General features: G+C 47.0%; 1 protein-coding gene across 1 annotated transcript in view; it reads right to left on the minus strand.

The window, feature by feature from the left end:
• The window catches only part of MERTK (MER proto-oncogene, tyrosine kinase), a 132,112-nt gene extending 123,000 nt beyond the window's left edge, over window positions 1–9,112 (minus strand). The window contains exon 1 of the mRNA XM_021087030.2: window positions 8,920–9,112. Within this exon, the coding sequence (XP_020942689.1) occupies window positions 8,920–8,980 (61 nt within the window). The 5' untranslated portion in view covers window positions 8,981–9,112. The remainder of the gene's footprint in view (window positions 1–8,919) is intronic.
• Between the last annotated feature and the right edge of the window lie 3,261 nt (window positions 9,113–12,373).

The following is a 12,373-nucleotide window of genomic DNA, read 5'->3' on the forward strand; positions in this document are numbered from 1 at the left end:
AGTCTATGCTCCCTGCAGATTTGACAATAACAGGTCATAATTTGTTCTGGCAGGTCCAGTATCCTCAAAAATACACCTCTGTGTTTCCAGACTTTTCTATTGCCCCGGTATTTCATGGCGATACAGACAGCCCAGGCAGCGGGGAATAGCAGCTGCCCACAGGAAAGAAACCACGGCCATGACTCATTTTTAAGAAATACCCTGCCCTACCTTGGGCCCCACTTCTAAGCTGATGCCTGAGGACACTCACAGCCAGACTCAGGCACAGGGCTGGGGAGGTGGGGTGTCACACTCCTGCAAGGCACAGTGTCTGGGACCTCACCGTGACAAAGCATCCCATCCCACATCTCTCCTTGACATGCAATCTGTTTTCTGCCCGGAAGGAGCCCCAGCATCACCAGCCTGCCCTCCCCTTTGATCACTGGGGATGTGGAGTGTTGGAAAGGTGGGGCCCCTTTGACACAAGCGACAAGGTGGGCTGTCACTTCTATCTTCAGACTCTCAAAGTGATTATTTTGTTTAATCTAATGCTTTAGATTTCATGCTAAATCTAAGTGCTTCCTTTTTGATGCCTTCTTTTTATGGCTGCCCCTGCAGCATATGGAAGCATCCAGGTTAGGGGTTGAATCGGAGCTGCGGCTGCCAGCCTAGGCCACAGCCAAGGCAACATCGGATCTGGATCCAAGTCACATCCACGACCTATGCCGCAGGTTGTGGCAACACCAGATCCTAAACCCACTAAGGGAGGCCAGGGATGGAACCCACTTCCTCAGGGACACCTATTTTGGGTTCTTAGCTGGCTGAGCCACAACAGGAACGCCTAAGGAACTTCCTTTTTTCTTTGCCCCCAAACTTTCAAAGAACATTGTTTTCACCAACAAATCTTCCAATCATGTGCCAGAACAGTAAAAAAGCTTACAGGCTGGTTTCACTTCCTGTGTGGAGGCAGCCTGCCATGCACCGCAGCAAGCAGAAAGCTCAGTCTCCAAAGACAGGCCACCCTTGGGAGCCCATGAATATTCATTACCTCAGTGTGCATTCAGGGAGTAGAAAAGTACTTTCAGCAAGTTTGAGCCAATGTACTAATATTCTCCAAGAAGACAGCCTGTCCTCACTTATGAAAAAAAAAAAAAAAAAAGATCATTTTCCAAAAACGATAATGAGGTCGGTTGGCTATTAGCAGCTTTGAAAGCCCCAAGGCTTACAATAGCAAAACAATCCCTTCTCCAAAATAAACAAGGCTTTCCTTTGTATGGCCAAGGAGAGGCAGGACTGGAGCAAAGGCAAGTCCCGAATGCAGAGGTAACTGGAGCCTCCACCCCCACCCCCAAAATCAGATTACAAAGAAAAGGGACCTATCAGACAGCATTGGCCTGATGGTCAAGTCCAGCCTGAGACCTAAATTCTAAGGATGGGCCCCCTCCCGGAGTGAGCTGGGACAGAGCAGTAACCCCGTGGTGCTCAGTCCTCTCTGGGGCCTTGATTGGCTCCCCAGAAGCCAGACAGCACCTTTGAAGGGATTGACAGGGAAAAATCCAGAGGACACTGTTAATGACTGAGGACAAGGAGGAACAGACAAGCATAAAATTTGCTGCCACAAATAACTATGCATCGCGAATATGAAATAAAATGGTCTTTCTCCCACCCCAAGTTGCTCACATATTCTTAGCTTTTGGTGGAAAATTTCTCATAGACAATCTTGGCCCAAACATAAAGTCAACATCTGTCTCCATTCTCTCTCTCTGTCCCCCTTTCCCCTCTGCCCTGCTCCTTCTCCACCCCTGCCACCCCCAAGACTCCTGAAAAAGCCATTTAACCACTAAGTGAAAGCAGCTCTAACAGTAGATGAAATGGGCAAAAGGAGAAAATAAAAATTTTTTTTGTTTTTTGGGTTTTTTTTTTTTTTTTTTTTTTTTTTTTTTGCTTTTTAGGGCCATACCTGCAGCATATGGAGGTTCCCAGGCTAGGGGTTGAAATCGGAGCTACAGCTGCCCACCTACACCACAGCCACAACAACACAGGATCCAAGCCGCATCTGCAAACTACACCACAGCTCAAGGAAACGCCGGATCCGTAACTCATTGATTGAGGCCAGGGACTGAACCTGCAACCTCATGGTTCCTAGTTGGATTCATTTCCACTGTGCCACAAAGGAAACTCCATAAAATGATTTTGAATGGAGTGCAGGTTTCTCAATGAATTGTTTAAGACATAACTTTCTTCACTTTAAAACACTGGGACCTAGGGAGGTGACCTGGATGGTCTGGCCATGCCCACAGGATCCTGTGGCTGAAGAAGGCCCACACAGTGGGAGTGGCACAGCAACCAAAAAGAGGGAGGGTTGCCCAGCTGCTCCAGGTGCAGGCGGGGCTAAGGTTCCAGGGCCTCACAAAACCGCAGAAGATCGGGCCCTCGCTGTGGTTAAGAATCTTCCATATGATTGGCATATGCACACTGAGGTATATGGAATGATGGGCCAACAGCAACCTGTTGCATAGCACAGAGAACTCTGCCCAGTATTCTGTGATCATCTATGTGGGAAAAGAATCAGAGAGAATAGATATGTGCGTATGTGCGACTGGGTCACTTTGTGGTACAGCAGAAATGATCGCAGCCTTATAAATTAACTATACGTCAATAAAACTTAAAAAGAAAAAAAACCTTTCATACAGTTCAACAGCCACATTTCTGACAAAGAAAGCAAAGGCCTAGTAGGGAGAAAGTGCTGGGTTGGCAGGTACTCTCAGTATTCCTGTTCTCCAAGACGGGCTTTCAGATCCTTCTGGAATTCCCAACCCCTGCCAGGCTGCATTTTCAGCATTTTTGCTGGAGGCAGCAAAGCTGGAACAAGGAACAGGAAAGGGAGCAAGTTACCTCTGGGTCAAAGGTTAGCAAATGCCCAGAGTGTGGGAGGCAGAGGAGTCTGGGCCTTTCCCAGGGTACCTGGGGGCTCGCTCACACCTGCCACCCAGCAGGAAGCATCTGGGAGCTGGGAACGCACCTGAGGCTCCCTGGCCAGTGCATTGGCTACAGGACCTGCAAAGGCACAGGCACACAGATGACACGGGCGTCATCTAAGAAACGAGGCCTCATTCTCTATCCACTGCAGCCAGAAGATTTAATTTGGCAAACCTAGTTTTAGCTGGTAAAAAGGAAAGGAATTATCTGGATGTTTATATTGAAAAAACAAAACAAAATAAAAAATACAAAACAAAACCACACCCACGTTAGAGTAGAGTTACAAGGGAAAAGCTGAGCAGGAATTGGACTTCATTTTTATACCTTCCTGAGAGGCACATGACAGGAAGCTATTCCTGTACTAAGTTAAGTTTGAATTCAACAAACGAAGGTTATGGGGAGGGGGAGTGGTCAGGACAGGCCCTGCCTCTCGTGAGCCTGCAAGCCTGGGTTTTGCTCACAGCACTACTAGGAAACAGTCTTAGAGAAACACAGCAAGGACTTCAGTGCTGGGGGTGGACACCCCTCAGCCCCTCCAACAAAGCTCTATGAAGAGTAGGGGGTGGCCCACACCTCTGCCCTCTTATTTCAAGTTGCAATTTAGGATACATTTCAGGGAGAAAAGAAGAAACTTTCCCCCTCAATACATCTTGTTTAAGAATAACAATTACCCCCAAATTTGAGTTCAGAAGGGAGAGGTTGCACTGGTAATAATGGTAATAAAATGGTAAAGATGGTAAGAATAATTGGTAATAATGGCTAATAGTTTCAGAGCCTTGGCTCATTTATCTTCCCAATGGTCTCATGAATAGCAAAGAAGCCCACTGGAAACTGAAGTCCTGAGACTTTGCCACTGCCCCCAGGGCTTCCCAGAGGTCAGCCAGGCAGGACAGGAGGGCCAGCATGCTGGCCACTCAGCCCCCCAGCTGCAGCCCCTGTTAACACATTCATTCCAATCCCAAGAATCACATAAGGTGAGCTTTTCTTTTAGGTTTTATAATAATTAACCTCCTGCTAAGATGTATCCCAACCCAAAGCCCTGCGCTTTGGGATTAGATTAAACTAGTAACAACAGGGCAAAGTCAAGGCACCTGACACCACGACAACCTGGGCAGTGGACAATCTGCCCTGAGCAAGGAGCTGTTAAAACTGTGTCTTTAGGAGTTCCCACTACAGCACAGTGGGTTAAGAACCTGACTGCAGCAGCTCAGGTCAACTAGGGCTCAGATTCAAACCCTTGGCCCAGGAACTTCCATATGCCATAAAAGAAAATGAAACTGTCTTTAACATGAAAAATCGCCTTTTGATTTTTTTTCTAAGTTGGATTAGTTAACGGAATATAAAATATCTTGCTGTATTGGCCTTAAAATAGTTCAAAAATTTAACCTAATCTTTCTGCAATGAAATCACTTTGGCATCACAGTGAAATAAAAGATTGTTTTCTAGCAACCAAGCCCCAAGCACAAGGTCAAGGAAGTTGCGACAATTGTTTCTGGAAGACCAGTAGGAAGAGAAGAGCTGGAGAAGCACATGGTGAGATCCACAGAGGTCTGGTTCTTTGATGCCATCCATAGATGAGGAGCACTTGAAATGAGCATTGTATTATTTAATGGAGAAAGAGAGAGAGGGAGAGAGAGAGAGAGAGAGAGAGAGAGAGAGAGAGAGTGTGTGTGTGTGTGTGTGTAACTTTGGCAGTGCTGGGGGTGAGGGAAGGCCTATCCAGGAGAACATCTGAGTTGAAACCCAAAAGACTAGAAAGATCCAGTGTGCCAACTTCTTGGGGAAAAGATTCCACCCAGAGGAAACATCCATAACAAAAGTGCTAGAAAGGGAGTTCCCATGTGGCTCAGCGACAATGAGCCGAACTAATATCCATAAGCACGAGGGTTCGATCCCTGGCCTTGCTCAGTGGGTTAAGGATCCAGTGTTGCTCTGAGTTGTGGTGTAGGTGGCAAACACAGCTTGGATGCCGTGTTGCTGTGGCTATGGTGTAGGCCAGCAGCTACAGCTCTGATTCGACCCCTAGCTTCTATACAGCATGGGTGCAGCCCTAAAGAGACAAGTAATAATTTTAATAACAATAATAATAATTTAATAACAATAATAATAATTTTTTTAAAAAAACATGCTAGAAAGAAGACCCTTGTGGCTGCAGCAGCAAGAAAAAGGGGGAAGTAATTGTAAATGAGTCAAAGTGGGAGAGGAAGGTCCGAGTCCTTTCCAACCCTGGTAAGGAACAGAGCCCACTGGAGGATTTTAGAAAATGGACAATATGCTCCAATACATCTTTAAATTCTCATACTGGCTATTATGTGGGAAGCAAAGGTTCTAGGTGTGTTCACTGGCAGGTGAAGGAACCCATAGAAACCAAGGTCTGAGCTCAGTTTCTTTAATTGGGTATGTTCCCAATTCGCTGGCATCTAAAGATTCAAGCTATTTGTAACCTACTCTGACTGGCAAGCCCCTGGCTCCACTCTTAGGATTACCTGGAAATTATTTCTAATTAATTCTGAAAATATTTCTAAAAATATAATTATAATTAATTTTAAAAATAATTGTGTTCTAGTCACAGCTTTAAGAAAGTGTTCTAGTCATAGCTTTAAGAAAGTGGCTCAGACTAATTCGAAAAATTACTTTCTTTTTTTTTTTTTTTTTTTTTTTGTCTTTTCGCCATTTCTTGGGCCGCTGCCGCAGCATATGGAGTTTCCCAGGCTAGGAGTCTAATCAGAGCTGTAGCCACCAGCCACAGCCACAGCCACAGCCACAGCCACAGCAACGCGGGATCCGAGCCGCATCTGCGACCTATACCACAGCTTACGGCAACGCCAGATCCTTAACCCACTGAGCAAGGCCAGGGACCAAACCCACAACCTCATGGTTCTTAGTCGGACTCGTTAACCACTGAGCCATGATGGGAACGCCACTTCTTTCTAAACTATACCCTGCTTGCTTCCAAAAACTCTTTGGCCCCATTGACACAAAGCCCATAATCACCGAGATATCTTACAGTTCTTTCTGGGAAAATGTTTACAATATATTGTAATATGGTTACAGCTTCAGTTTGGGAGAGAAATGCTAACATTGAAGAAAGTGGTTTTATCTTCTCTCTCTCTCTTTTTTTTTTTTTTTTTTTTTTTGGTCTTTTTAGGTCTACACCCATGACATATGGAGGTTCCTAGGCTAGAGGTTGAATGGAAGCTGCAGCTGCTGGCCTACACCACAGCCATAGCAAAGCCGGATGCTTAACTCACTGAGCGAGGCAGGATTGAACCTGCATCCTAGATACTAGTCGGGTTCGTTAACCTCTGAGCCCTAACAGGAACTCCTCTCATTTTTTAAAGTTTTATTGAAGTATAGTTGGTTTACAGTGTTGCGTAACATTGAAGAGTTTTAAAAGCCCAATCAGTTCTCGGAGTGGCACTAAGGGCCAAGCACAGCCTCACCACCAGCTAGGTCATCGCAATGCCTCCACTTTTATCCACTTCTTTATTTCTCCTCCTCTAGCCTCTCCTGGGCCCTCTAGAGAGCTAGCCTTTGCCTGATTTGTTGCTCACTGGCACCCCCATCAGAGACAGCACAGAACGGACTGATTGGAAAGCCCTGAAATGCCCCTGGTTCAGCAGTTTCAGTTCTGAGTGTGTTTGTGGGATGGTGTTTCTGTGTATGGGTAGGGGTGGGGGTTAGGGTAGGGAGGATTCCTGGGTTAAAGTGAGCCACAGACTGTAATTATCCATTTCTCTACAGTGTAGAGTCTACACACCATCACACCCTGTCTCTCTCTCCCCTCTGCTGTCTGGTCAGCAAACCACTTGGACCCACAACACGGCAATTTAAAAATCTTAAAACGTAGCATCTAATTTCTGCTTTTAATCTCTTTCTACAGCACTCTTACTTCTGCTCTAGTTCTGCCAGTGAGAATCTCATTCTTTGAGCCTTTCACAAAGTAAAATGTTGACACTATCCGACATCTCACGGGTAAATTCAAGATAAAAACAAAAGGTAGGAGAAATTTTTCATTTTTCCAGCTGGGTAGGTTTTAACAGACCTTTTGTGATTATCTGACTCAAGTGATTATTAGCTACAAAAGTTCTTTGTTACAGCTTTTTTTTTTTTTTTTTTTTCTATTTTAGGGCCACACTCATGGCATATGGAGGTTCCCAGGCTAGGGGTCGAATCGGAGCTGCCTGTTGGCCTATACACCACAGCCACAGCAACGCAGCATCTGAGCCATGTCTGCAAACTACACGACAACTCACAGCAACGACAGATCCTTAACCTACTGAGCAAAGCCAGGGATTGAATTCACATCCTCATGGATCCTTCGTTAACTATTGAATCACAAGGGAACGCCACAGCTTTTTTAAAAAATTAGAAAAAGAGTTTCCATTGTGGCTCAGTGGTAATGAACCTGACTAGTATTCATGAGGATTTGGGTTGGATCCCTGGCCTTGCTCAGTGGGTTAAGGATCTGGCATTGCCATGAGCTGCGGTATAGGCCAGCAGCTGCAGCTCTGATTCGACCCCTAGTCTGGGAACTTCCATATGCCGCCGGTGTGTTCCTAAAAAGACAAGGGAAAAAAAAAAAAAAAAAGACAAGGAAAAGAAAAACTTCATTTAAAAAATACCTTCCACCAAAACTGTCATTTATGTTACTACTTTATCCATAATTTTCACTATATTCACTACCTCCAAAAATGGCCAGCCTTCCCTAGTGGCAAAATATAACAGATTAGTAGCAGATTATGGAAAATGGATCTGGCAGAAATGCTGAGGAGTTTTTGAGGGGTTTGTAAGGGGTTGGGGGTTAAAAACAGAACTGTTTTAGTTCTTTGCTTGATTTAGGCTGTAGATGTTTGCTTCGAATGGCTACACTGCCTCAAATTATAAACTGCATATGCAATTTAATGTGTAACCAGAGGGTGCACTGCTTAAGAATTTCTTATTTGAGCAACTAAGTTCGCCAATGAAAATCTCAGAGGAAAAAAATGTGAAGCTAAATGGCTTAACTAGAAATCGAACTCTCCAGGTATTCTTAAAAAATCTTTTGACTATAATGAGGTGAAAGCTAAATCTTTCAGTTAAGGAAAAAAAATGCTTATGATGTGTTTATTCAGTATAAAGCCTGGTTAAGTTTTTTCCAGCTTCCTCAAGAAATGCCATCAGCAATTAAACATCGAACCTGTTAATCACTTACCCTCCAAACAAGCTGCTGGTGCAGACTGGGACCTGGGTTCCTTGCCTCGACTTCCCGACCCAGGGTCTTATATTGGAAAGTCTAGCAGAATCGAGATAAACCCTAAACACGGTCCACACACAACAGTTTCTATTCAGCAATAATAGGGGTGAAAAGAATGTTTCCCCCCTTTCCGGGGCCGCCACGCTCACAGGGTGTCCTTGCTAATGTTGTCCATAAGGGCTCAAGCGGAGCAGCCGGGTCCGCAGTCCCTTTCGGTCGCACCCCAGCCTGGGTGGATCAGCACCGGGACTGCGACCCCAACTCCCACAGTCTGCTGGTCTCCGGGCGCGGGTCCCCCTGGAGATGGGGTCTGCCGCTCCCAGAACTCCCGCCACAGCCAGGGTCCAACCGCGCAACCAAGTCCAGGGCAAAGTTTCTGGCGCATTCCGCGCCAGACCTGCGACCAGCGTTCCTCTCCGCGCAAAACTTTTGGGCTTGCAGCGCTTCCAGTCAAGCTCGATTTCCCCCTGGGCGGTTAAGGGGAGCCCTCGGTACCCACCCCTTCCCGACTCCACCGGGACGCGCGCCCACGACCCAGCCTGGGTGCGGGGACAGTGGGTTGCTAGAAACTCCTGCGCGCCAGCGCCTGGCACCGCTGGGGCGCGGGGAGATGTTTGCAAACTTTCTTGCAGCCGGGTGCGCCCAGGTCGGTGCGCTCCCACCTCCCAGCTCCCGGCCGCGAGCCCCCAGCCCCCAGCGCCGGGCCCCTGGCCCCGGGCACTCACCTCCCCTCCAGAGCGCGGGGAGGAGGAGCCACCGCAAGAGCAGCAGCAGAGCCCGTCCCATCCTGGGGCGCGGATCTGGAAATTCTCTCTGGACCGACGGAGAGACAGACGTCTGGAACACGCCGCGTCGTCCGCCAAGCGCGCCAGAGAAGCGGCCCAGTACCGGCGGCCCGGGCAGCTCCAACCCCGAAGTGGCGAAGCCGAGCAGCGGCGGGAGGCGCTGAGGGCTGGAGGGGGCGGGCCGGGGGCCGAGTCCGAGCGGACCCTAGCCAGTTGGGTTGGGAAGCGGGCGGGAAGGCGGGGGGGAGAGGAGGGCCGAGGAGGAGGAGTAAGGGGACAAGGCTGGACTAGAGGGGCGGGGAGGGGCTGGTCTGGGCGGACCTGGATGTGGGGTGGGGGCGAGGGGACAGGAGAGAGGGGAGGAGGTGGGGGCCGTAAAGGGGAGGGGCGACCGGAGGTGGAGAGGAGAACCCGGCCCAGGCCTCTGGGCGGTCCCGGCGTCCAACACGTGCAGGTGGGAGGGACAGAGGGAGGAGATAAAGTTCCAGAGGAGTAGAAGACGCCCGAGGCAGCCACCAGACCTAAGAGGAGGGGCCAGCGGCTCCCGGGCAGCGGCGACCCCGCAATCCAGGCTTAGTGGACCCAGAAAACTCAGGCAGCAGCAGCTCTCCCAGAGGACAAGGCCACAGTGGTAGGCGATCTTTCTGAGCGCCGCATCCACCGGCTCCCGGCCGAGCGCTCCCCGCCTACACCGCCTCGGGTATCGGGCCAAAGGTGAGAGACCAGCCCTGGCCTTTAGGAACTCTCCTCCCCCCGGGGGAAGAACCACTGTGTCCCCTTGTCAAAGACGTGATGGTCATGGAAGATCGTCAAGGAAAAAGTGCAGAACACTAGCGGAAAGAGATAGCCCCGCAGTGATAAAGTGTGTAGGGGCCAAGGGGGCAGCCGCTAGAGTTAATGTATTTTAATGTGATCCTTTGACAACGTGAGCTAAATCTTGGCATTCCTCTAATCACAACTCCACTGGTGGTTCCTGCTTTCTCCCTGCAAAAGAGTCAAAGTCCTGCCTGTGGCTGACAAGGTCTTAGAAGACGTGGTCCTCTTTCCTCTCTGACATCATCTCCTTACTCCATTTCCATTTACGCTGCTTTCTGATCCAGCAGTCCCTGACTCCTAGGCTGGTGGTCACTTGGGGTATATTTGGCTGTAAGGAGACAACAAGCCCAAATGGATTTAGATTGGTTATTACACTGACAGCAAAAGTAACATCAGCATGGTGACATCACCTGGCATCCCTAGTCTCTCAGGGTGACACGGATCTCAAGGGGCCAGATGAACAGATGTGAACAGTGAGGGGATCTGCTGCTAAGAAGCTAATTCTAAAGTACAGCAGAGCAGTTTCACATACGTACCCAGGAGCCTGCTGCTGTGCTTGGGGGCAGGAGGAAACCTGGAGGGAAGGCAGCAGAAAGTCCTATGCTCAACTGAAAATATGGAGAGGGAAGAAAACAGCCTTGTAGCAGTTTTCCTCAAGTCGGGGATGTGACAGATGACAGACAGTCAGGATATGAAAAGATGCCCAACATCACTAATTATGAGAGAAATGCAAATCAAAACTACAATGAGGTATCGCCTCACACCAGTCAGAACGGCCATTATCAAAAAGTCTAAGATACTAAATGCTAGAGAGGGTGTGGAAAAAAGGAAACTGTCCTCAACTGTTAGTGGGGATGTAATTGGTGCAGCCACTATGGAGAATAGTATAGGGGTTCCCTAAAAAACTAAAAACAGAATTAGTATATGGTCCAGCAATCCCTATCATGGGCATATATCTGGAGAAAACTCTAATTGAGAAGATACATGCACCCCAAAGTTCAGAGCAACACTATTCACAATAGCCAAGACATGGTAGCAATCTAAGTGTCCATCAAGAGATGAACAGATAAAGAAGATATAGTATGTATACACAATGGTATATTACCAGCCATAAAAAGATTGAAATATTGCCATTTGCAAGCAAGATGGATAGACCTAGAGATGATCATACTAAGTGAAACTGTCAGAGACAAATATCATATTCCACTTATATGTGGAATCTTAAAAAATGATACAACTGATGAAAAGAGCATGTTTTAAAGAAGGCCTTAGGGAAAAAAAAGAAAGCATTAGGGAAGAAAAAATACATTTATAGTACTGTACTGTATTTACCAATACCATAAGTTTATATCACGTGTTTAAAAGATGTAAAACATGTCAATACCTATATTGATATTAAATAGTCTTATATGATACAAAACACTATAGATAGTACACGTATGACTAACATTAGACATCAAAAGTGAAAACATAACTTGAAAAATAGGGAGTTCCCTGGTGGCTCAGCATGTTAAGGATCTAGTGTTATCACTGTTGTAGCTTGGGTCACTGCTGTGGCTCAGGTTCAATCCCTGACCCAGGAACTTCTACATGACACAAGCATGGCCAAAAAAAAAAAATGCATATTTATATAAGGTACCATATTTACTTATTTACTTATTTATGGCCATGCCTATGGCATGTGGAATTTCCCAGGCCAGGGATCAAACCCAGGCCACAGTAGAACCCAAGCTGCTGCAGTGACAACACCAGATCCTTAACCTGCTGCACCACAAAAGAACTCTGGTGTCATATTTATCGAAAAAAATCTAGAGTTCCCATTGTGGCTCAATGGTAATTATCCCGACTAGTATCCATGAGTATGGGGGTTCAATCCCTGGCCCCGCTCAGTGGGTTAAGGATCCGGCATTCCCATGAGCCGCAGTATAAATTGCAGACACAGCTCAGATCTGGCATTGCTGTGGCTGTGGTGTAGGCCAGTGGCTACAGCTCCAATTCAACCCCTAGCTTGGTAACTTCTATATCTGCAGGTGCAGCCCTAAAAAGACAAAAAGAAAAAAGAAAGAAAGAAATCTGAGTGTAAATGGACCCTCAAAGTTCAAATCTGTGTTGTTTAAGAGTCAACAGGACTGGTATTAGACAGTGTAAGAGACTACATTTGGAGAGGTGAATGACAAACTGGAAGAACCAGTGTCTAGCCCTTGCAACTTCTGGATTCCTTTTGCCATGCTGAACATCTGGGATGTGCAAATATCTAGACATCAGCATTCACTGAAGCACTGAGATGCTGCTTAGCAGAGTCTTGAATCAGCATAAAAGTACAAGTGTCCAGCAGTTGAAGATTGGAGGAGATTGGGATGGTGGATATAGGAATCTCTACTCAGCCACTACTAAAGAACATACCAGAAGCACAGGGATCTAGAATTTGTAATCTGATGGGGAACTGAAGTGATGCTTTCAAGCAACTCCATTTAGCTTCTGGAACAAAATCCTAGTAGTCTAAATCCTTTGTAGTTCTAGAGGAATTTAGATGGGACATGTAGAAGACTCCATTTTTCTTCCCCAAACCATTCCAGAA

This window comes from Sus scrofa, chromosome 3 (genome assembly GCF_054392235.1).
Source record: "Sus scrofa isolate SSC_HxYL_T2T_F1_AM1 chromosome 3, Sscrofa_HxYL_maternal_Yorkshire_Landrace_v2.0, whole genome shotgun sequence".
NCBI classification, from domain to species: Eukaryota; Metazoa; Chordata; class Mammalia; order Artiodactyla; family Suidae; genus Sus; species Sus scrofa.